The sequence below is a fragment of the Astatotilapia calliptera genome, chromosome 13 (assembly GCF_900246225.1).
Source record: "Astatotilapia calliptera chromosome 13, fAstCal1.2, whole genome shotgun sequence".
In the NCBI taxonomy this organism is placed as follows: domain Eukaryota; kingdom Metazoa; phylum Chordata; class Actinopteri; order Cichliformes; family Cichlidae; genus Astatotilapia; species Astatotilapia calliptera.
In genome coordinates, this window is record NC_039314.1 from 4,397,049 (window position 1) to 4,420,225 (window position 23,177).

The 23,177-nt window shown below is 41.3% G+C and overlaps 1 protein-coding gene across 1 annotated transcript in view; it reads right to left on the reverse strand.

Annotated features, from left to right (window-relative positions):
• Positions 1-2,026: 2,026 nt before the first annotated feature.
• Positions 2,027-23,177, reverse strand: part of ttc7a (tetratricopeptide repeat domain 7A) — a 62,928-nt gene continuing 41,777 nt past the window's right edge. The window contains exons 20-21 of the mRNA XM_026189716.1: positions 21,329-21,531; positions 2,027-3,310 (exon numbers count right to left, since the gene is read on the reverse strand). Of these exons, the coding sequence (XP_026045501.1) occupies positions 3,092-3,310; positions 21,329-21,531 (422 nt within the window). The 3' untranslated portion in view covers positions 2,027-3,091. The remainder of the gene's footprint in view (positions 3,311-21,328; positions 21,532-23,177) is intronic.

A 23,177-nucleotide genomic window follows, 5' to 3' on the forward strand; every position in this document is an offset into this window, starting at 1 on the left:
TTCCTCACATGGTAGCAGCAGACATCAAACAGACACTGTCAAACTTGTAAAACCACACGTCGTGCATCTGTGTGTATGTGTGTGTAGTGACTGTTTGTGTCTTCCCACTGTATATGTATGCTGTTCAGAGGACCAGATCTCTCTCCACTTCCCCAGTTACTCAAACAAGGGGATGGCTGCTAGGCAACGAAGCCACATCACATCACATCAGCCAAGCTGGGAGAGGGCAAGAGACATAGAGGGTTAGCGGGAGCGAGAGAGAGCAAGAGAGAGCAATAGAAAGAGGGAGGGAAAGGAGGAGGGAGTTTGGAGGCAGAAAACTGTGCTGGCAGTATTACATAAGCCAGCAGCCCAGTCCCACTGCTCACATTTATGTGGTTAGGCACTCGGAAGTGATGCCCATTAGTCACAAGTGACAAGGCAGGTGAAGATACAAAATCCAGCAGTGATTTTTAAAAGCCATTGTTGTTTATAATGGACGGCATTATGAACAGATGAGTCAAGCACCCCCCCCCCCCCCCCCCCCCAAAACACACACACACACACACACCCATGCATATGTGCATGGATGAGGGCCTACTGTACCGTACAAACAGAAGATTGCTAACATCCCAGAGGGATCATTCAGAGGGAGCAGATACACATGTATTAAAATACATCATGTACACACATATAATGATGCCATATGGAATGACGTGTTCATGCTGGTTCTTTTGAAGATGAGCAGGAGGGAGTGTTTGTGCCTGCATGCGTGCATAAAAAGCTACACCAGTCAAGGCCATCATCAAAAATACATCAAAGGTCCAAATAATAATGAAGTGGAGCTGCTGCTGTGATAAACAGCATGTACAATATCCACCTATCTGCACTGCCACATGTATCAGAACACAACAACATGCTTTTTATGTCAAGATGTAACTGGCACATCTCTGAATTTATGAACCCGGTGATTGCGATCATTAAAAATATCCCTCCATAGACTCCATAGGCGATTTACAACAGAACGCTACTTATGCTAAAATATTAACTTTCTATACAGCCGTTTTTTATATGCAAAGACCTAAAGCCCTCTCTTTCTTTATCCGCACAAACTGCATTAATACAATTGGTGGTGTTAGAAGCTAGCAATGTTCACATTGCTAGCTTCTAACACTATGGAGCTATTAAACTGATAATCCAGTCGTTAAGTGATGACATGACGAATCCTACTTCCGGGCCTAAAGTAGTCTGCGTTTAATATGGCTTTTGTGTTGTTAACATGTTTAATGTTATGTATTTTCTTCTATTTGATCTCAAAAAGCTCCTAAAACAGTCAGTGATCCCTGTTGACCTCCCTCAGCTTTTATTACCACTAATCATTTATTTAAGCTCAGTTTTTAAACCTTAGGATGTAACTACAGCACAGCCCATGCAGCAGTATATGAATGACTAACCTCGTATTGTGGATGGATTATCTCAGTTGTTCTTCTGGCTGAAGTTTGGTCCTTTTACAGCATCCTGCCATGCGATTACATTTGTCCCTGACCACCGAGAACACTCACGTTAACTTTTATCGAGTGGGAAAAAAAGTTAGCTTGTTTATATTATGCTAACCTAGCTGTGTCGCTAGTGGTCACGTAGCACATCATTATATACCAGCTAGCCCAACTTCAGTAACCCTACAAACGTCACTGCTGTTTAGTTTTCTGTCTTCATTTATGCTGGAAGTGATAGCAGAGCTGTACGTTTGAATTTGTTTCCAAAACCCTGCAGTCAGGACATGCTATATTGTATTTAGATAGAAGCTAGCGAGCTAACTCCCTGCTAACTTCTAACTCCGTTAAATGTCATAAATTCCGTTTTCATGGATGCCTGGATGTTAAACTCAATTGTTACACCTGGTAGAGCAGAACGCTGATCATTTTATTAAAGATGAAAGACTTTAGACAGTTTTTCAACTCTCAGTAATGCCATAGTGATCGTTTGATATATGGACCTGCAGCGGAGTTTAGGCCCAGACACGGCTAGTGACGTCAGACTGAACAATTGGATTATCAAAGAAACAAAGAAAGTTGCTGAGATTAATTACTTTTTCAAGTTGAGGTAAAAGTGATTTGTTAAACGGTTTGTTCTTTAAAATATACTTGATGAAGGAATGGCTAAAATTTTGGAAAACAAACTTAGAGTTAGATGAGTAAATAAATACCACTCAAACCTCTGTCCCTTAAACCTGAAGTCACGCTTAAGAAAAATATGAAACACGAGGAGACAGCTCACCTAGTTCAGTCCAAAACAGCAAAATAAATAAAAATAAATATTTTTCAGAAAATGAAAACTTATATCTTCAATGTAGTGACCTGCAGCACACTGCAGCACACAGGGATGGAAGCACCCTTCCTGAGACTGGTTATGCTGGAGGTCTTTCTTTTTCTTTTTTTTTTTGGTTAACTGGGAATTCTCCAGACCAAGTGCACTTACTTGGTCAACTTGGTTTTTTCTTTTGGTTGAAAAAAGTCTTACTTTTCCCACAATTGATAATTAACATAGTCCTGCAAAGCCCCAGTTGGCAAGTGGCTGCTGGAGGCTGCTGCACCAAAAACCTGATTGTCATCATTATCTTGTCCGGGTTGTTTGTAATTTGCATGAAAGACACAACTTTTACTTCGACTTCGGGCAGTCTCGATCTTCTGTTTGTGTTGAACTTTTCAGTTTCACTTCCACTCGGCAAGTGTTTGCAGACAAGTTTTCAAACTACAAACCTGACTGTGGCAACCTGGTAGCAACCAAATCAGTCAAATCAAGGTCTTCCATGCTGCATAATTTACCTCTTTGAAACAAATTAGATGCTTGCAACCACCAGCCACTTACAGCAACCACTTGCCAACTAGTTGGGGAAATAGATACTATTTTATTTTATTTTGTCTTCAAATATTGTAAATACATGAGTGATACCAGTCTGTTCTCCCCAACAGCAAGAAAACAGACCCAATACCCAAAACTAACTTTTGATTTAAAGCTCATGTTTCCATTGTCTTTTCGTCAGCTCATCATTACATTTTAGCCAAAATCTTCACCCCAACCCAAACCTCCATGCTACTGCAAGGCCGTCATCTCAGAGCTCTCTGGGGATGACAGTGAAGGGACGGACGGGACTGGAGGCCTCCAACTCCAGGGCTGTCAAGAAGCAGTCGGGGGCCTGGTTGCAATCCCGAGACTGAAGAGCTTCACCCAGTCCACTCCACGCTTCGTGGGAGGTGCTGTGGATCTGAACCGCATCACGCAGAACCTTCTCGCCTAGGTGGACACGCCCAGTTTTCACCAGCAGACGGCCCTAAATGAACAGAATGATGGAGAGGTGCAGGAAAAAATTGTTTTACATTTACGTGCATTAATGTCACACTTCATAAGTTGTTTTCAAAACCTTAAAACTCTCTATGCACAGAAAGAAGTGTCCTGCTTAGAAAACAAAAACTGGATTTTTCTAAAACCTTTGGGGAAAAAAGTAACTAACGAGCAATGTTCCCTCTAATTTTTCACGTGTCTGAGCGAACACACAAACTCCCTGAGCGATCCCTTTGACCAATGTGAGCGACATCAGACGTGTGCACTTACATTTATGTTAGACTACTTTTAATTAACTGCTTTAGCCCACTTACAATAAAAATTAATAAATAAATCTTGTTCATGAACTGTGTAGTATGTTAACACTATTGGAAGTAAAAACACAACTTACTTTTTTTTTATAATTTTTTTTTTATAAAGCTCTGACTTGTATTATGAGTATGAGTCTGTGGTCTGGGAGAGAGTCCTGTAACTCTGTCTGCAAAATACAGTATATGATGACCAATGTTGGGCAATTAATTATATAGTTACTTCTTCAAAAAAGTAACTCAGTTTGGCAAACAACAAAGTTTTTGCAGCTATTTTTCTAAATGCAGCCAAGGCGGTTTTTTTAAATAAACATTTCAAACTATTTACAGAACAATCAGCTGTTCTGCATCAAATCTGATGCCACACAAATTATTTGTGCCACTCCAAAACATAATTTCTGTCCACTATGAGATAAAGGAGAACAACAGCCTGATACCTGCAGGCCTGACAGCAGGAGATGTATCACTGCTGTAACACCTGTAACATTCAGCAGTCGCCTCGTTGTTCTGACACACACAACAAAACTATTGACTACACTACACACTAACTACACAAGATTTGTGCTAAACGTCTCAAATCTCTCACATCTCAAAACACCGCCGTCACTCCTAAAACTTCCCCCCGTTTCTTAACAACAAGATGCCACGTTGCCATACCATTTTTTGATTGGTCGACATGGTACTTTTTTGGACCAATAGGAAAGACGGGGACGGGGGGGGGGGGGGGTTTTTGCTCACAGGCCTTTTTGCTTATAAAACGCCGTTTTTACCGTTTCTTCCCGCAGTAAATATAAACAACGACAGTATTCAGGAAGAAAACCAAACATTGCATATTTTTAATCACAACTCTGGTTTTACGTGGCCTATCAACACAATTTAAAAACTGGTATAAAGTCCACACTTTTTCCGTCAGTTGTTCCGTCTGTCCTGCTCACATCTCCAATGGTTGTACACGTTGTCATTAACGTGGCTTCACTCCACATCAGCCACGCCGCTTTGCTAGCTAAAACACCGGTGTCGGCACATAAGGACGCTGTCATAGCCTGTCAATGACGTTGATTGGCTGCGTATATACGCATCGGCTGAACTATGGGATAAGGTGGCATCGTTCTAATCCCATATGGGAGCAGCCTGTCTCTTACTGACTAACACTGCAAAACATGATTGTTGAAGTATTAATTTTAATTTCATTTCAGGTTAGTTTTTTTTTGTGCACAACGCAGATTTTCTGTGCGCAGAGACCGTGCCAACAGTGCGCAATTGCGCACGTGAGCAGCTTAGAGGGAACATTGCTAACGAGTAAACTTATTTACATTTTTATTTTAAGATAGCTGGGTTTGACACATTAAAACTGAATAATAATCACTTTCAAAAAGTTGGAGGATAAAAGATGACCTTTGGCATACTCTTCACAGAATGGAGATTTTACATTTAATTTTAGTACCTAGTTGCTCATATTATGTTTTTACTCAAAATGTCTACCATCAAAACGCTTTATGGCATGATAAGATCAAGCTAGCAGATGGTGGCTTTTTGCTAAAAACCCAAATCTTGGATTAGAATGCCTGCTGTCCTGCAGACGAGTCAGGATGACAAAAAACAAAAACGGAAACAAGAGTTGTATTCAGCTGGGATTGTACAGCTGAAGGGAGAAAATCCACAAATGATGAGATTAGGAGCGACCTTCTGCAGAAAGATGATGCAGTATGTTAGTGTGCACACAGTAACACGTGCACAAGCGCACACATACGCTGATGAAAACTGATAGCGGGCTTAGGGTTAGCGAGAGAGACGGCCTGAAGGGATCCTTTAAGTAGATGCGAGTTACTTGCTCTTCCTGCAGATGATTTGCCAACGCAGACTGTCACTTTTTGAATGACTTAACTGTGTTTTACTGGGTTTGGGTTTGTCATAACATAATTATCAATTAAAATATTTTCAGACTGAAATAATAAAAACTGTATTGTTTAGCATCTGTGTACCTTTTTTTTTTTTTTAGCACAAATGCATGCCCAACACCGATAATCGAAGTCCGTGAGAAATCTCAGAATTATTGCGGACTCATTTGAACCTCTTTATTATTATAACAACAGTCACATGTTCCCAGAATGCTGTGTAACTCTATCCAGCCATACTCTACCGCTTATCTCCATTTGGACGCAGACATTTTATTCACCCCAGCTACCTCTTCCAATTAATCCAGGGGAATACTGAGTCGTTCCCAAGCCAGTTGAGAGGTATATTTTCTCCAGCAAGTCATGGGTCTGCCTTGGGGCTTCCTCCTGGTAGGACATGCTCAGAACACCTCGCCTAGGAGGCATCCAGTAGACATCCTACTCATCCAAGTCGGCTGGCTCCTTTTGATGTGGAGGTGCAGCGGCTCTTAAAGGACCGAGCTCCTCACCCTATCTCTAAGAGATAGCCCAGCCACCCTTTGAAGGACACTCATCTCCACCACTACAATAACTATTAGACAAAAAATTTAAGTTTTTCCCCTTAAGCAGCATTAAAAAAAAAGGATCCTCACTGATGTGAAAGTTACCTGAAAAGGTTTAATTCATGAGTTATTAAGTATTACCGCTATAATGACATTGCTCTACCAAGTATGATTTTGCTAATCATCTCCCACGCTAAATGGTGCCTTATAAAAACTGCAAATTGTCTGAATGCATACAGTATGTGATAGATTTTGTAGGTAAAAGGTTACAGGGAAAGATAAAGGTTTACAATGCAGCTAGCATGTCACACTAGGAGTATTTGCTTACCACCACTGTTAGCCAGTGGCATCCCACGAGAGCTCATAACAGACCATTAAAATTTGCCATTGTAAAAGGAATCTTTCTCCTTTCATGTTAAAGAGTGGTCTGCATCAATCCTTGAAATAACTACTATCTTGTTGCCTATTGTCTCCGGCAGCCTTTTCTGCTTACGTCTCACTACACACAAGAAGCTGTGCACTCCAAGTGAAACCACTGGTAAATGCATCCTCCACTGGTCTCTTGTAAGTTTTACTCATTACTAATATTATCAAAGCCTCAACAAAAGACTTTTTACCAAAAACACAGAGACCAGCTTATATCAGATTCACTGTTTCATGTATTCAGAACAATGTTATGGCCATTACTGGCAATCGCTGTCATTAGTCATCTTAAATGTCCCTTTTTTGCTTATTTACAGCTCCACGATTTTTGGACTCTACTACAGTAGCTTTGCATGATTCACTGTTGTGAATAATCCCTATTATTTAATACTGGGCGGTCATGTTGTTATGTAAAAATAAGGAAATATAACAATAATAAGGAAAAACTCTTTAAGCTTCACAAGTTCCAAACTTTGGCAAATTTTTAAGTTTACACAGATGGTACTAAATTGTCCAGAACATTCAAAGACATTGGTATGGTCCTGTACAGAACGTTATTTTCCCAAAAAGCTCATTTGCAGTGGGGGGTGACTATTACCTGAGGCTAGACCAGGAACTGTGGTAGGTATGCATGCACCCACTGGTTTTGCACTTCATGAACATACTCTATATACTATGTATACAGTATGTTCATAAACAATCCAGGGTTTTCCTTTACAAAAAGCTGAGGAGAGGAAAGAATGAGCTATAGCTGGCACTTTTGGTAATCTGTAAGATCATTACCACTGATGTGCATATATTTAAAAAATGTATGTGCAAAAGAGAAGAACATTGTGGATGATAACTGTTGTCACCATGTTAAAGATCATACCACTGCTTAGGTTTTGTCGTTTTGTAGCACAGCTCCATGGGGAGTCTGACACAACACAACCTCATGCAACTGACCAACTGCACAGAGTCAAATCTGCCTCACATATAAGCATCGTCTAAAGGCGCGCACACAAGCTCCAGTGTCACATGCATACTCAAGGTGACAACAGGGAACGAGTCTTGCACAATCATCCCTTGACTTACTCTATCTGTTACACACACACACACAGGCACACACACAAACACACATACTCTGAGATGGCCTGAGGTCAGACAGACGAGTCTTGTTATGCAGTCTCTGCTCACAAGCTTGAGATTAATTGGGCTGAAATTCACAAAGCTGTCTAGGGGCTCTGATGCAACTTTCAATAAGAGTGCACACTCTGCCTTCCTTCTTTCCTCTGCTCTCCTTTTTCTCACTTCTGCTGGGTGGAATACATGGAAAAACAACAAAACTGTTGGTACGGAGAAATGCAGGATGTGCACACAGGTCTCCAAGCTTGTAAAAGTGTGTACAAACGTGTGCATCAGTGCACACATGTGCAGGGATGTATGATACAGTCCTTGCTGCTGGTTTGGTCACTAGCTTCCACATCTCACTATCTGTGCCCTTGTCTCCAAACTCACATTGGCTACATTGTTCCAACATGTTTTTGGTATTAACAGTTGACTACTGGACTAACACACACACCAACAGTCTTAGCCTTCCACTGTAACCTATATCTTTTAGGCTGTTAACTATGGAAAAGTTGATGTTTATAGGTCAGTCAGCTTAACCGTAGTGTACTTAATATACAGTACTGTGTTTTACAGGAAGCCATTTCCGTATTTAACTGACAGACATTGGGTTCCAGTAAATTTCAGTGTTTCTTGTAAAACACTGAAAAACTGTTTTTTCTTCTTTAAGTAAGATAAAAGGGCAGCTTGTGGAATGTGGTAAGCTCAGAATAACAGATGGGAAATGTCTAACTTAGGGGTATGAGGCGATTTAGAGGAAGTATGTTTCTAAGCTGCTTGTTGACAGTTTATCTGTGAAACCAAGGACACTCCTGTGTGGCGACTCTGGCTGCAGCAGGGAACAGTAGTTAGGGTGAATAGTCAATATGATTAATAAATATAGTGACAACATTAAGATCCAGACACAACATAATGCTGGATTTGCTTGTAAAAACCAGAAGCTGAATTTCCACTTTTGAGCAAATTGACCAATTGCATCCCATCGCTGTTGTTTTTTGAGGAAAATCATAACGATTATGAGCCCCATCCACTCAACATTTAGGACATATTATGCTGATGGTTTATAGTGCATTCATGGAGTAAATGAAATATGAACTTCAATTCCCCTCAAGTCAGAATAACAATATATAGGAAGAACGTAAGCCCAGTTAAATTCATGTATTGTCAGTAAAAAATGAACATGCAATCATTTAACTAAGGCTGTAGTAAGTAGTGTTCTCACTGCTGTAGCGAAACAGGCCTAGAAACAATGCAATCGGCTGGAAACCTCCGGTCTGACGGGTAAAATGTATATTTACTGCAGCGGTAGTTCTGATAACAAGTCTGGTAAAGCCTTTATCTTCAAAACAGACGAGCACAGAAGGGGAAAGAACAACATTCACACTTAGGATACTGAGCCATCCAAAAAAGCACATGGATGTGATTCCAGGACCAGAAGGCCAAATCAAAACTAGAGCTTGCTAATTGACAGTTATTAGCAATTAGTTGGCTCCCCTCTTTTTCTAGTGAAGGAAACGATAACGTTTCTTGAGAACAAAACAGAATGTGACTGGCACAAACTCAAGAGATGATTAGCACCAGCATCTGGCTCACAACAGTGTTAGTTATGTCTCAGTCACAGTAGAATAAAAACAACAACCACCTGTGACAAGTAAGAAAATCAGTGTCTGAAATGTTTTCTTTCTGTGACTGATTGTAAACAGTTACAGTGACAAACTTACTGCACAGAGGTTGACCAGCAATGGAATAAATGACAAATGGTGACCACTGTGGATTAATAAGGTAATTGAACAGGTATTTTGATGGGAGGTAACTTGTTGCCAAATAATTGCAGTCTGACTCAGACTGACTGGAAACACATTTTTGAAATAATTGCTATTTCATTCATACATTTAGACAAATTGTCAACGCATTGGCATCAATCTGAGTTAATTGGAGACAATGAGTGCAACTCAGCTGTCATGCATCTCTTTGCTGGTTTCTGACTTTTTGCAAATCTCATATTTCACCCTGAAGTTAAATCACTGTCATTTTTCTTTTTTTAAGTTTTAAAATTAAGTTTAAATTCTGAATTTAAGTTTTAAATCTCTGAAGTCATAACCGATTAGATATGCAATTTCTGCCAATTTATCACAGTGAATCACTGTTTTATCCTAAACAGGTAACAGCTCTCATTTGATTGCAGACCGGTAGCAGACTGATAGTAGACTGACATCATATTTTATCTTCATCTTGACACACCAAACATGCTTTGAAGATGCCAACTGGCTGCAATTATTTACAAACCTGGTCCCCATCTTTGAAGCAAGCATTACAAAGCCAACAAGATCACATGGCCATTGTACTTGCTCGCAGGGGTTTTGGTTGCACCGTAGTCTCCAACAACTATATTCCCCAGTGTGACTGTTCACTACTGACCAGACAAGATTTTAAGAAAGCATTTTGCAACATCTTCTTTGGCAATGAATGCACAGATATGAGACTGAAATTAATGTCCTTGGAAGGAAAGCAAATGCATGTTTATGAAACTACTAAACTGAGAAATAATTTTAGAGAAAGAAGAAGAGGACAGATTCTTGCTGAATTATTACAAGAAGAGAAATCCAGACACAGGACATCCACTAATCAAAGGGCCGACACTCCTGCTGTCCACTTGTCTGAGGAAAACACAGTGAAAAATGCTGACGGTTAAGCCATTGTTGCCCAGTGTCATTGGTGTGCATGTGTGTGTGTGTCTGTCTTTGGATCAAATTTGATTAGAAATTCAGCCAGTACAAATAATATATTGTGAGTGAGTGGGAGAGAGAACAAACAAATTCAAAAGCATTTCAATTGCCATCAAATGTTTCTGGCATTACGTGGAGAAAACTGGTATCTAATAGTTGGTCTTTAATTACTCCCAGCCATCTGTCTCCAGTTTTACCTAAAGCTGATCTCAGTGAGCTTGGCAGCACAGGTTTGTTTCTTTTCATGCCGTTTAAGCACAACCGAACTGAGCTGAGCCAAACTCTACGAGTGGGCACTGGTGTTTTCATCAGTCTTTCAAGCCAATTTTTTTTAAGCAAACTTTTGAAATGCTTCAAACTACAAACAACATTTAATTAAGTGAACGTCCTTCGACTAGACTGAAGAGAAGGGGGAAAAAAAGGCTTCCTGGATGTCGCAAACAAGCACAACCAACAGAGATTTGATTATAGAATTGATTAGCATTGGGGAAATGAGTTCTTGTTCTTTGGTGTCAGCATTATTATATTATTCATATTCCATACAGTACAAAGACAAAAAGAGGTTTTTGTAATACTCTAGCATACCAACTGCAGCTAAGCAGGCTCCCCGGAGATTTATTAAGAATAATATTCATTCGATAACTTCTTCATTACCAAAAACTTTTTCTGCCTCAATTGTCCGTAGTCATCGTAGTTTGCATACAAAGTACTTGGATACAACGCAGCCTAACTCTTAAGCCAAACATAGATTAAAAAGGTTTGTGAAGGCAGAATAATGGTCACATACTTAAAGGGCATAAACACAAAATCATTTTGGGATAAGATGATCATATGAATATTTTCACAGTTTTAAAAAAAGGAATAAAAAAATTAACGTCTTTGAGACAGCGGAGAGACAGATGAACTCTAAATTTGGATTTTCAATCTGCTGTTGTCAGCCGTGCCGCCTACAGAGCTGTGACTGTCCAGACAATCCAGGAAATTAGAAGTTAAGGTACAAGTGGCTATATAGACCTGATCTAGAGAGAATTAAATGATCCTACAGTTTGGTATAGCACTCAAAACCATCTGCTGATCTATACACATCAACTACACACGAACAAGTCATGGCATAATACCCTCGCATTCAACCAAGACGAGAGACTTTACTTGAACTTTTAATCAGTCAAGTCTGGACGGGCAGGTATGGGCACAGTGAGCCAAGATTATTGTATTTACTAGAGATGGCACGATACCACTTTTTTATGTCCGATACCGATATCATAAATTTGGATATCTGCCGATACCGATATGAATCCGATATAATGTTTTTTAATCAACAAAACTGTTTTTTTAAATATCTTGCTGCATTTTGTATAAGTTCATACTCAAGTTTAAAACAACAACTACACTAAAGCTATTCTGTTATACCTGTATGCAAAAAAAAATATTTCATAGTTCAGCAATACTGATCAATCTAATAAACTTAAACCTACACCATCCTCTCTATTTTGGTATTTTAAAGAGTGCTTAGTGTAAATATTAAGCAACCTAACTAATAGGGTTCCAACTCCCAGCAACAACAAAAATAAATAAATAAAAAATAGGGAACCACCCCTCACACTCCACCTCATGATGCTTAATCAACGTAATCAACCTTAATTTGATGCAGTGTGAAAAAAAAATGCACAGAAATCAATTATTTTTCAAGAAATATTAAATAGATTCAACATCTTTCTTCAACAAAATTGCAGACAGCACAGATGGTACCTTCCCAAAGGAAAAAGTACTATAGCTTACTAGGGTATATATATTAGACTTAATAGTTACTATATACAGTAATTGACTTCTATTCATTTTACATCAAATTAAAACTTTGGGTGTCAGATAATTATTTATTAAAAGCTAGACATTTTAAATGAGAATAAGAAAGAAAAGTATGTCTTTGTGCCCCCTTTTCCCTGTTAATGCCCTATCGGCCCCCCTGGCTAAACTTTGCTAGATCCGCCCCTGCACAGTTACCAGCGTCAGCTACGTAGAAAAAGATCCTGGTGTAGAAAGTAATATTAAATAAATTCTAACAACAGCTTATCAAGCTTAAACGTGCTGCTGTTGTTCAGCCGCTGGTTTCCTCTTTCTGGTGCAAAGTGGGCCAAAAACAAACAAGAGAAACGGACTCGCGACAGAAAAGCCGATCAGCTGATCGTTAAGCAGTTTCATGATTGAAGTAGCAGCCAGAAGAGGCAGTCGCTCCATATATCGCTTGTTAAGCTTAATGCAGGAATGCTTTACAAACATTCAAAGATGGACTTACACACTTGCTTTACTTCTCTCGGGGATAACTTTGTCGGAGATGAAATGCCGGGTTGCTAGCGAAGCTCCACATGCTATCCAGACCACCGACAGGTCCCGCATGCCACAGCCGCTCTATCACGTGATGCATACTGCTCCAACGTGCTAACGTTCTGAGGCGAGTTATGGCATGTTGCAAGTTTTGTGAGGTGCTTTCGTGATATTTAATGGATCGGATTACATTTTTTATTTTTCTCCGATATCCGATCCAGTAATTTAGGTCAGTATCGGACCGATACCGATACGTAATATCGGATCAGTCCATCTCTAGTATTTACCTCTGCTATGTTGGCTTGACCTGTCTTTGACTGCTATTGGATTAATATTAAGTAGTGCTGTCAGCATTAATCTTGTTGAAATGACGTTAACGCCATAACTGCATCAACGCGGATAATCTCTGTTAGCGAGTTAACGCGTATCGCCCCGTGCATGGGGCTGCATGGCGCTAATGCGTTAACGAGCTAACCGCGTTAACGAGCTAACCGCGCTAAAGCGTTGACGCCGTGCAGCCCTCGCACGCGGCAATCCGCGTTAACGAGCTAACGGAGATTTGCCGCGATAATGCGGTTATGGCGTTAATATCATTCTAACTAGATTAACGCTGACAGCAGTAATATTAAGTTTACTGTTTCTTCCATTGACAGCTCAGTATTTTGGGAGGCAAGTTGAAGCAGCTTTTCGAGGTTGTTAGACGTACCGCCATTCTTCAGTGTTTATTTCATAGAGCAAAAGTAAAGCAGAAGAGGAGCTTTGAGTTGTGGAAACGTATGTTGATTGATGAGATGGTGAATGTAGTGTGTGCACCTATCATTAGAAAATATATTAATGCTGGTATGCAAGAGCTCTTAATGTTACCCTTAAAAAAAAACAAACAAACAAACAGTAAATAAACACCAAGAACAATACGTGGAGAAATGAACCGAAGGCAGAGTTCAGATGTGTGGAGAACTATGACTTCAGTGAAATATGAAACTCTTTATACAGATCCCATCAGCTTGCTCAGAGTCATCCACCACTTGGCAAACCAACGTAGAATGAACATGTACAGCTTCAAACGTCCAAAACAGGGGGTGACATTGTGTTGCCAACTGCTGGCCAGCCATTATATCTCTTTATATTTTGAAGGCATTGGGTACTAAAGGGTTAGAAGGTATCTAGTCCCACTAGGACCTCCACAGTGGGTTCTTAACCCCCGGCTGTCTCGAGATACTTTAACCTTTAATACAACATACAGTGCGATAATTAGGGAACTTTTCAACGGCGATACCTGACAGAGGTGCAAATGTCTAGTTGGATCGGACGCAAGATGGTCTTTAACTTCCCAGCTCACTACAGTCTATTCGATGTGAGATTGTGCTGTTGTGCAAAAAGTGCGCCAATACTCTCCTAGAGGTGCTTCCTGCACCCTCTATCCAGGCACCTTCCTGTAGTGCAAAATCTGAGCTGGACTATTTTCTGTTGTGCTTTGAGTGTCTGACAGGACACTCAAGAAACTGTCAAAAGGCCCGATGCTCTTATCTAAACCTAACAGTATAACTTATTTCACACAAGTATTCCTTGAACTGAGAACTGTAGAAAATATTCTGACTCAAGGTTGCCAAAAGGTTCATGTGTGTCATGATAATCTACATACCGACTGGCTGTGATTTTATATTCAGCATTCAAGTAGTTGAGCGGTAATATTCCTGTTCCTAGCTCTCAAACAGAAAGGGAATAAGCAAGTTTTGGTAGAGGTGTTCCTCAAAGTGTACAAAAGGCCTGCTGTCCCATCCTGATCTGTTTGGCATCGCTGGTTAATTTGGATGTCCAGGAGAATTTAGTACATAACACACACTCCTACCGAGATTAAAACATTTTAATTAATTACTTTCACTTTTGTTGGGGTGATATGACCACACAAATCTTCACGCACCTGGATGGCATGTTTGTGTGTGTTTGTTTGGGGAAAAAGCAGCACATACAGTGTGGCTACGGTTGACTCCTTCAAGTACATTCTCACCTTACAGCACATTACATCGCCTATATAAATATATACTGGAACAAAGACCGACGCACAAACGTGCACGAACACACGTACCGACTTGGAAAGAGGAAAAGAATGAAGGACGGAGTTGATACTGGAGTCTCAGAAGTAAGGAAAAGAAAGAAAGAGAGGAAGGAAAGAAGTGTGAGTGAGCAAGAACGAGCTAAACTGAGAACAATGAACAGAGAGGGGGGGGGAAGGGGAAAAAAAGGAGAGGCGTCAAAGAAAAAGGAAAAAATAAGTGAGCCCAGATGAGCCATACATAGCAACGGAGGCACCAGCCAACTCCCAATCGTCTTTCTTTTTGCACCCCTCCCCGCATCCACCACCACCATCAACTCACCCACCCCATCTTCTCACTCTCTCACATACAGTCAGTCTCTCTCTCTCCCTCTCTCTCCATGGTTATCAGAGGTCGTGCTCAATAGAATAAATTTCCCTGGTTGCTAGGCAATCCCATAAAGCGGCGAGAACGAGCAAAGTGATATAAATAATGTATTTGCATTATCTAATCAGCTGACAACCACCCCCTCCCACACGCAGAGAGGAGAGAGAGTGCGAGCGAGTGAGACAGGCATGGGGGGGCATTTGATAATTGGAACGCGATTAATTCATTGAGCGCAAAGCCTTCGTCCTTGAGAGTATGCATGCATATGTGAAGCTGTGTACGAATATGGGTTCGTTGGAGAGGGCCGAAAGTAAAGCGTGCGTTTGTGTGCGGCTGACTCAGAGCAGGCTCCACTACAGAGCAGGAGAGATGAGATGTGGAGGATGATGGGAGTGGGTCAGATTCATTGCATACCACGCCGGAAGCAAGGCTGGGCCATGTTTCAGGATCAGCTAACTGTCAGAACACAAACACACACGCGCACATGCCACACATACGCACAAGTCGACCAAATGCTTACCATAATGAGGTTAACAGCACAAACAGACAAATGTGTAATAGCTACTCCCATGATAGACAAACGTAATGCATGCTCAGTTGTAGCCAGTGGACTGCAGCGATCGAGAAATTAAACTGAAAATCCTGGTCTCACACACACACACACTTGCACACTTACAAACACCATACTATAGTCATATACTGGTTTCCCTCACTACCGCACCCTCCATCCATCCAAAAATACTCCAAAACCAGCAGCTGACCAGAGCAGTGAGTCACCGTCTGATGGCTTCGTTTCTTTCCCTCTCTTACAGAGAAACCATGTGGACACAGCTGATGCTAACATGAAGTGCAGTGAGTAAAGAAGTGTGCGGGTGAATAAGGGAAGATGGTAGCCACATTGCATGGGTTGGTGAGCTTCTGCATCGATTCCAGTAATGGGTTTCTCTTACTCACATTTCCCTTTCCCCGTCTAACATGGGTAGAGTGGAAAATCTACACGATGCTGTGTTATAAAGGACTCATGTCAAAGAAAATGTCTTAGAACTTTGAAAAACTTTGGTGGCTTTTGGATAATTCGGCTAATCAGACATAATCACCTTTCAATTCTGGTTTAATGCGCAGGCATGTGGATTGGGCCTGACGCTCTTAGCTAAATCTAACAGTATAACTTTTTTTCACAAAAGTATTCCTTGAAGAGGAAATGTGATTTCAAATGGAACATCAGACTCACAAAGCCTTGCTGTAGGATTCAATTAGGCAGGACAAGAACCCACCATGGAAACCTCACAGGCTGTTAGGAGACTTAGACCTTTCTCTGCTCCTGGTTCTGCTGGAGGTTTCTTCCTTTTTAAAAAAAGCTTTTCCTTCCCATTGTCTCCAAAGTGCTCGCTCACAGAGGGTCGTCTGATTATTTTCCCTGTATTATTGTAGGGTCTTTACCTTAAAATGTAAAGGCTCTTGGGGCAACTGTTGTTGTGATTTGGCTTTATATCTATAAAACTGAACTAAACTGAACTGTATCGAAGCTAACAGTTTAATGTCAGTGACTTTTGAAATGAAAATTATTCAGACAACGCCTGCAGCATTTCAAGAAGACTGCTGAATGGTGACACTAGCTTCTGAGCTTTGTCACACTTTTTAACTTAAAAAACAGACTATAGCTTACAAAATTAACATCATGTTGTTTTAAATAAGACGTGAAACTAGCAAGGAAGCATTTACTGAGAGGATAGATCGAGTCAGCAGCCGTTTTTCTGTTGACTTCTAAACATACACTGCTTCTTGCAATCCGATGAGTCTCCCCCAACTGGATGTAAGAAACATTACACGTTTAAGGTAGTTATGCACTGGCTTCACTCCTAAATCTGGAAGCAACGTATCTTTTACAGTTTATATGCAGCTTAAATGACTTTAAGAAAGGCCCCCGATCTTCTAGTGAAAGCAATGTACAGTGCAGTACACACTGAGCACGCATGATAAGCCCACGGAAACCACTTGTAAACAGGCTCCTAATGAAATTGCATTTCCACAATAAATATCAGATCACATTAACTGTTGAGCCACAGAAAGGTGACATCTTTAAAGTATAGTTACCATGAAAACATCTTAAGGACATTCATGGAAAGTACAGTAGGTACTTTTGCAGAATAATAACTGAGGTGTAAGAATATCTACCAAGAATATCTTAAGAATTCCCCTTAAGGCACAGCAGAAAATGGGCCACTGGCACACAAAATGTCCACAGCAGATACTGTGTAAAAATAAATGGATGAACGCAGAGCCGCACAGCACCACAGAGTAACTGTAGGCTCATTTCTGGCCGGCTGATGCAAGTCACAAATATGGGCGAAGCTCCAAATAAAATGTCCCACACATTGTCCCACAGGCTCCATAACAATGCAAGAATGCAGTTATTTACTGCAAGCCTCCATTAGCATGCCTAACATAGTATAGTCCATAAACTTTAGTGTTCTACAAGCAGAATTTTTGTATTTGGGTCAATTTGTGTCTATTACAATGTGTGCCTCTGTCCAAGTGTACACATATAGTTTACTTAAAAAAAGCAAGCCCAAGTAGTCCACATGTGCTCCAAATCCGTGGAGGAAGGCTGGCATACACAAACACAGTCATGCCTAAACACATGCACATGCGTACACGTACTCAAACACTCAGACTGAGAACACATCTGTCCTGTAAGAGACCCAGAGACGGACGCTGCCAGCTGGCTTTGTTTCAACTTCTCACCCCCTGGGATTGGTTCTCCCACAGGCCAAATATGGAAGAGAAGCGTACCTCTGTCTAACCCAGTGGGACTGCACTTCTACGCACACAGACACACGCACATGCATCCAAAAGTGCGCTGCAGGAGCAAAAGCACTAGCCTTATGTGGTCACAAGAAGGCTAAAGTGATATCAGCCAGCACATCTCCGGTCACTATGGAGACCGCAGTCATTGTGTGTGAGTGTGTGTGTGTGAGTGTCGAGTGCTGCGTTTGGATTTGAGGAATATCCCTCTCTGGTTCGTTCACTGTGACAACAGAGTCAGTTCAAAGGTCAGAAGAGCTGTGGTTAATCCTGTGGATCATCTGGAAGACAGACTGAGAGAGCGAGAGAGAAGCGAGGGAGTGGGTGGAAGTGGGCGAGAGAGGATCTTTACAGTGCGGCAGTGAGAGAGAAAGAGGATCTGCTGGGATGAAAGAAATGTGGGGGAGTGATCAGGAAAGAGAGAGTGAGTCTTTAAGCGCTATTTTTCATTTGCTGGTGATGGAGCGAAATTTGTTTGCTTCTATTTTCTGAAATTTCAGGTTTGCCTGCAACAAATTGGCACGTCTCAGAGGACGACAGCAACGCACTGCGATAAACAGGACTGAACCACTCAGAGTTCTGACAATGACACAGTACAGCACGCCACAGAGGAGAGAAAGACTACACGATTACAGTATGAACAGTATGAGGCAGTATAAGTGTACTATACTTATAACAGTGTAAGTACTATTAGAAGCACATGGCAAACTTTAAAAAATGCGCTTAAACAAGAAAATTCCAAATTAACTTGCAGTACAACTAAGTTTCTGAGGCTAATTTAATCTACAGCCGTTTGAAACATGAGGGATTTGTTTTGCTTCTAAAAGAGCAAAGAAGCTACCATTGCTAATATTAGCAGCTAATAAGCATCTGTTACAATTATAGCCTTTATGATAAAGGCAACATCACCCACTGGTTTGCTGTCCTGCTGTGAAGCTTCAAGCTGTGCCTATGAGACCATAAACTCGTCAGAAAAGTGTTCTGAGGTCATAGATGAAGCTGAGGGCTGCTTTCACACAGATTCCTTCTTAGGTTTTGCAGACGCATAACCTTTAACCACGTGACGTTACTCTTCCACCATTTCTGACGTGTGACAATCAACTATTTAAGCTCAAATGAAAAGAAAAAGCCAGTCATACTGGCCTACAGACCAGCCCGTTGTCACTCCAGAGGCGAACGCAAAACCTTCTGCGTTTTTATGCTACACGCCTGGTTATGGATGAAATCCAGTAGAATGACTCTACTCGTTCCAGCCATGTATTCCAGCCCTGACCCTAACCTTATCCCTAACGTTAACCAGAACTTTAATGACATTAGATAGTGTTTTACAAAGCGATTTAAGTAAAATGAACAAGCATGTGTAGATTCATTCCAAACGGTTCTCATGTTTCCTCATTTTTCCGATCTCGTAATATAGGGACATGTTGGGTGCCCGGAAGCGTAACATATCGACGATTTGTCACCTAGCGTAAAATGTTACACTTTGGGAGTGAGAACATGTACAGACAGGTCCACGAGTATGTGGCAAGCACCCATCACAAGGGGAAAATTCCTTGAATGATTGCAAGTGGTTGCTGCAGGTTGATGGGAGTCGCTAGGAAGTCACATAATCATAGAGATGGAAAGTGTTCCTCCTGGCAACCATCTGTCACTAGGGAGAAATGTGTGTTCCTGCATGGGTTGGTGAAAACATCCTCGTTATTGCTTTGCTTGCTAACATAATGCAGTGGTTGTAGTTTGAATGGAAGCAAAGTCCTTGTCTACAAACACAGCTACTCTCCGAGCTCTAAGGAAACTGTGAAAAGTGCAAAACAAACAGGAAATGGAGACTGTTCACCAGTCGTGTTTAAGAAGTAAAACTCCTTAAACATGACTGTATCTGTGGAGCAAAACTTTTACTTTGAAAGTGAACCTTCTCCATTTCTGATTTGTGCCACACTTTTTTAAGTTGTACTACCACTCGCCTAGTAGTTTGCAAGATTTTGCAGACAAACGCCAACTGTAGCAATCTGTTAGCAACCAAAGCAATCACTGTAGGGTTTTTTGTTTTGTTTTTTTGGTGGAGCACCTTCTTTAAATCCGATTTCACCCAGTGAGAGCCAGCAACCTCTAGGAACCACTGCCAACCAGTCGGGCAAATGCACATTCTTCTCTATCAGCCAGTGATTGTACCACATCCAGCACGGCAGACAGCTCTCATGCAATGTGCAAATCGCACCCTGTGAGAAACCACAACAGAATCTGTCTTCATTTTTGCATTCAGAGCAGTCGCCGCCTGCTGGTTTGCAGGTTTAAAGTAAATCCGCAGCCGCTTCATTTTATGTACACTATACTGGCAAAAGTATTCACTGGTCTGCATTCACACACATATGAGCTTGAGTGACGTCACATTCATAATCTATAGAGTTTAAAATGATGTCGAAATGTGATATAACAGCTTAATCTGGGAAGGCTTTATTGAAGTTTTTGACCGTTCTCCCAGAAGCACATTGATGAGGTCAGCCAGTGGATGTGACTGGAAAACAAGAATTCAATGATTTGGAAGGGTGAGTGATTACTTTTGTTAATACAGTGTATAGGTTATAGTTTAATACAGTAACTGAATATAAAAGTGCTAAGAGCTCAAATTCATCTGTGTCTTGAGTGCTGTCTTTAGTTGTTTGATCAGATGGATTAAAATCTATATAATAACTCAAAAAATTGTTTAAATATCAAATTAAAAATGTGTGCGCACACTGCCATGTTGCTACTGTGTATATAACAAATTTCCCACGTGTGGGACTAATAAAGGTTATCTTATCTTATCTTATCTTATAAGAACATGTGACCACAGTGGGACATGGTTTAGTCTGACTGACAAAAGTCCCCTGAAATGTACTTTTATCTACACGTATTGCTGTTGTTGTTGCGAGGAAAGCCTTTTCCTACTCTCTGGGAGGCGTGTTTATGAAGGCTGAAGGCAGCTGATGCAATTTAATTGTGACGTAATTTAACTTGGTGAATTTGAGAAAACTTTTAACTTCATTAAACAGCCCTACACTGTCTGAGTCAGAGCGTGTGAGCTAATCCACAGCAAGTCCAAATGTAAAAGATCTCGCGTGAAGTACACTTTTATATAACTTTGCTCAGTCAACTAGAAGTACTGCAAATACTTCATTAATATGTGTATATGTGTGTGTGTGTGTGTGTGTGTGTGTGTGTGTGTGTGTGTGTTTTTAGCAGACATCAAATAAGTGTTTGCACATGTTCCGCTTGCATATTACGTCAGTTTTGATTTAATTTTTAATTTACTAAATTATAGCATTTAAACATGTCACTGTAGCCAATCATGTGTTTGTGTGCATGTGTGTGAGAGAGGATACTGAACACCATGTTTGCATGTGTGACACTTGAAAGAGCAGAGCGTTACATAAGTTCTAACTTAATTTTGCAGCCTCTAAAGCATCCGCTATCTCTCACCGTGTGCACCAGTATCCGTTCTCCTGTAGGATGCATGGCCAGGGCCTCGTCATACAGGCCTTTGGCTTCGTCCAGGTGGCCCCGGAGCTCGGCCAGGCGGCCCCGCTGCAGCAGCACAGAGTGAGAGTTGGGGAAGAGCGAACTGGCCTCGGCTATACAGAACTGAGCCTCCTTAAGCCGACTGTCTGCCATGAACAGCTCTCCTGCAGGATGACACGGAGAGAGAAGTAAAGAAAGGAGGTGAAAAGGTCAAGAGAGGAAAAGAGGTGGAGGGGGGAAAGAAAAAGGACAGAATGACAGAGGAGGGAAAACAATAAAAGAAAGGAAGTGATGAAGCAAAGATGGAGAGCCAGAGAAAGAAAAAGAGGAGAATAAGAGTATTAATGCCCTGAGTAACCCTGTGACAGTAACTGTGATGAACTTTGCTGTGAGTTCAGCAGCATCATGTAAAAATAATATCTGTGCAGTGCTCAAATACTACACACAACCACACACACACACACAAACACACACGCAAACCATGAAAGTGAGAGTCGGAGCGATGTAGTGGCTGAAAGTCATGAAGCTGTTGCCTAATATGGCCATCACATATTAAAGCTGCCTGCCTCCTTTCTTTGCTGCTGGGAAGATGAGGACAAACCCCACACACAAATGTTTACACACACACAAAGTCAGAATCACACCCACAAGCACTTTACTCTCCAATAAGACCTCAAAAATAAGAGCTGACCCCTCAGCTGGAGCAGACCAATGTGCGGACCGGATGCTTCAGCGAGACCTGTCAATCATTTACGTGAGAGGACATTGGGTCAACAGGCAGAGAAACCCTGAGAAGGAAACCCTTCAGCTCTAAAACACTGACAGCATTGTGCGCACGTGTTACAGAGAGGGCTGTTGTGCAAATACATCGAGAGAGCCGTCTGCTCCCGAGTGCAGAGAACCCATGTGTGTGTTTGGTAGCGGATGTTTTGTTTGTTTACCTGTGTCTCAGAGATGCACAGATGGGAAATACTTAGTGCACGCATGCTACCTCTGCGAGATGAGAAAACAAAAAAATGGAAGAAAAAAAACAAAAACCCTTTTCAGCTGCCTCAGGGTTCCTTTTCATGGCTTCATTTTGGGGAAAAAGGTTTCAGTGAGCGATTATGTAAGACTTTCTCCTGCTGCTCATAGGAAAAAACTGTTAGATCAGTGCCTGCATGCACAGAGAATATTTATATGTTTAGAGCTAAGTATGTGAGTCTCGCATACTGCTAAATGTATTCCTTTTAAAGAGCCGTGTGTGTGTGTGTGCGTTTTTCTGTTAGGCCAAAGAGAATGTAAGATAAGAAGAGGAAGTGACCGATGAGAAGAGGAATGCTATGAAAGAATGAAGGGGGGGGGGGATTGGTGTCCAGCCTTGAGCCAGGGGCCACACCCTTGGTTTCTCTCACACACACACTGCTCTCAGCAGATGAATAGCAGAGGCTCAGAGGTTACACATAGAAAATAACCTTCAGATTACACAAAGCCATGGGGGACGTGACCGCTTGGCTCCATTCAACCCCTCTTGTGTCGTAAAGCATCGAATACAGCAAAGGCATCTTCGCTGTGTGCATTTCCATTCTTGCCTCTCATGGCTCATCCACTCAAGCCAAGTGCAACAGATCCTCGGCCTTCATTTCCTGCTCATGCTCTGCTCTTTTATGTGAACTTCCTCAGGTAGACTGAAGAAGGGTGGAGGCAACAGCAATGTGGATAACTGAGCATTGTCTCCTTAACAGAGCAGTGGCCAAATGTATTTAAGCACTGAGACACGTCAGTGTCAACTATTCAGCTATTTCATTTTAAACACCAACAAGCCTGCAAA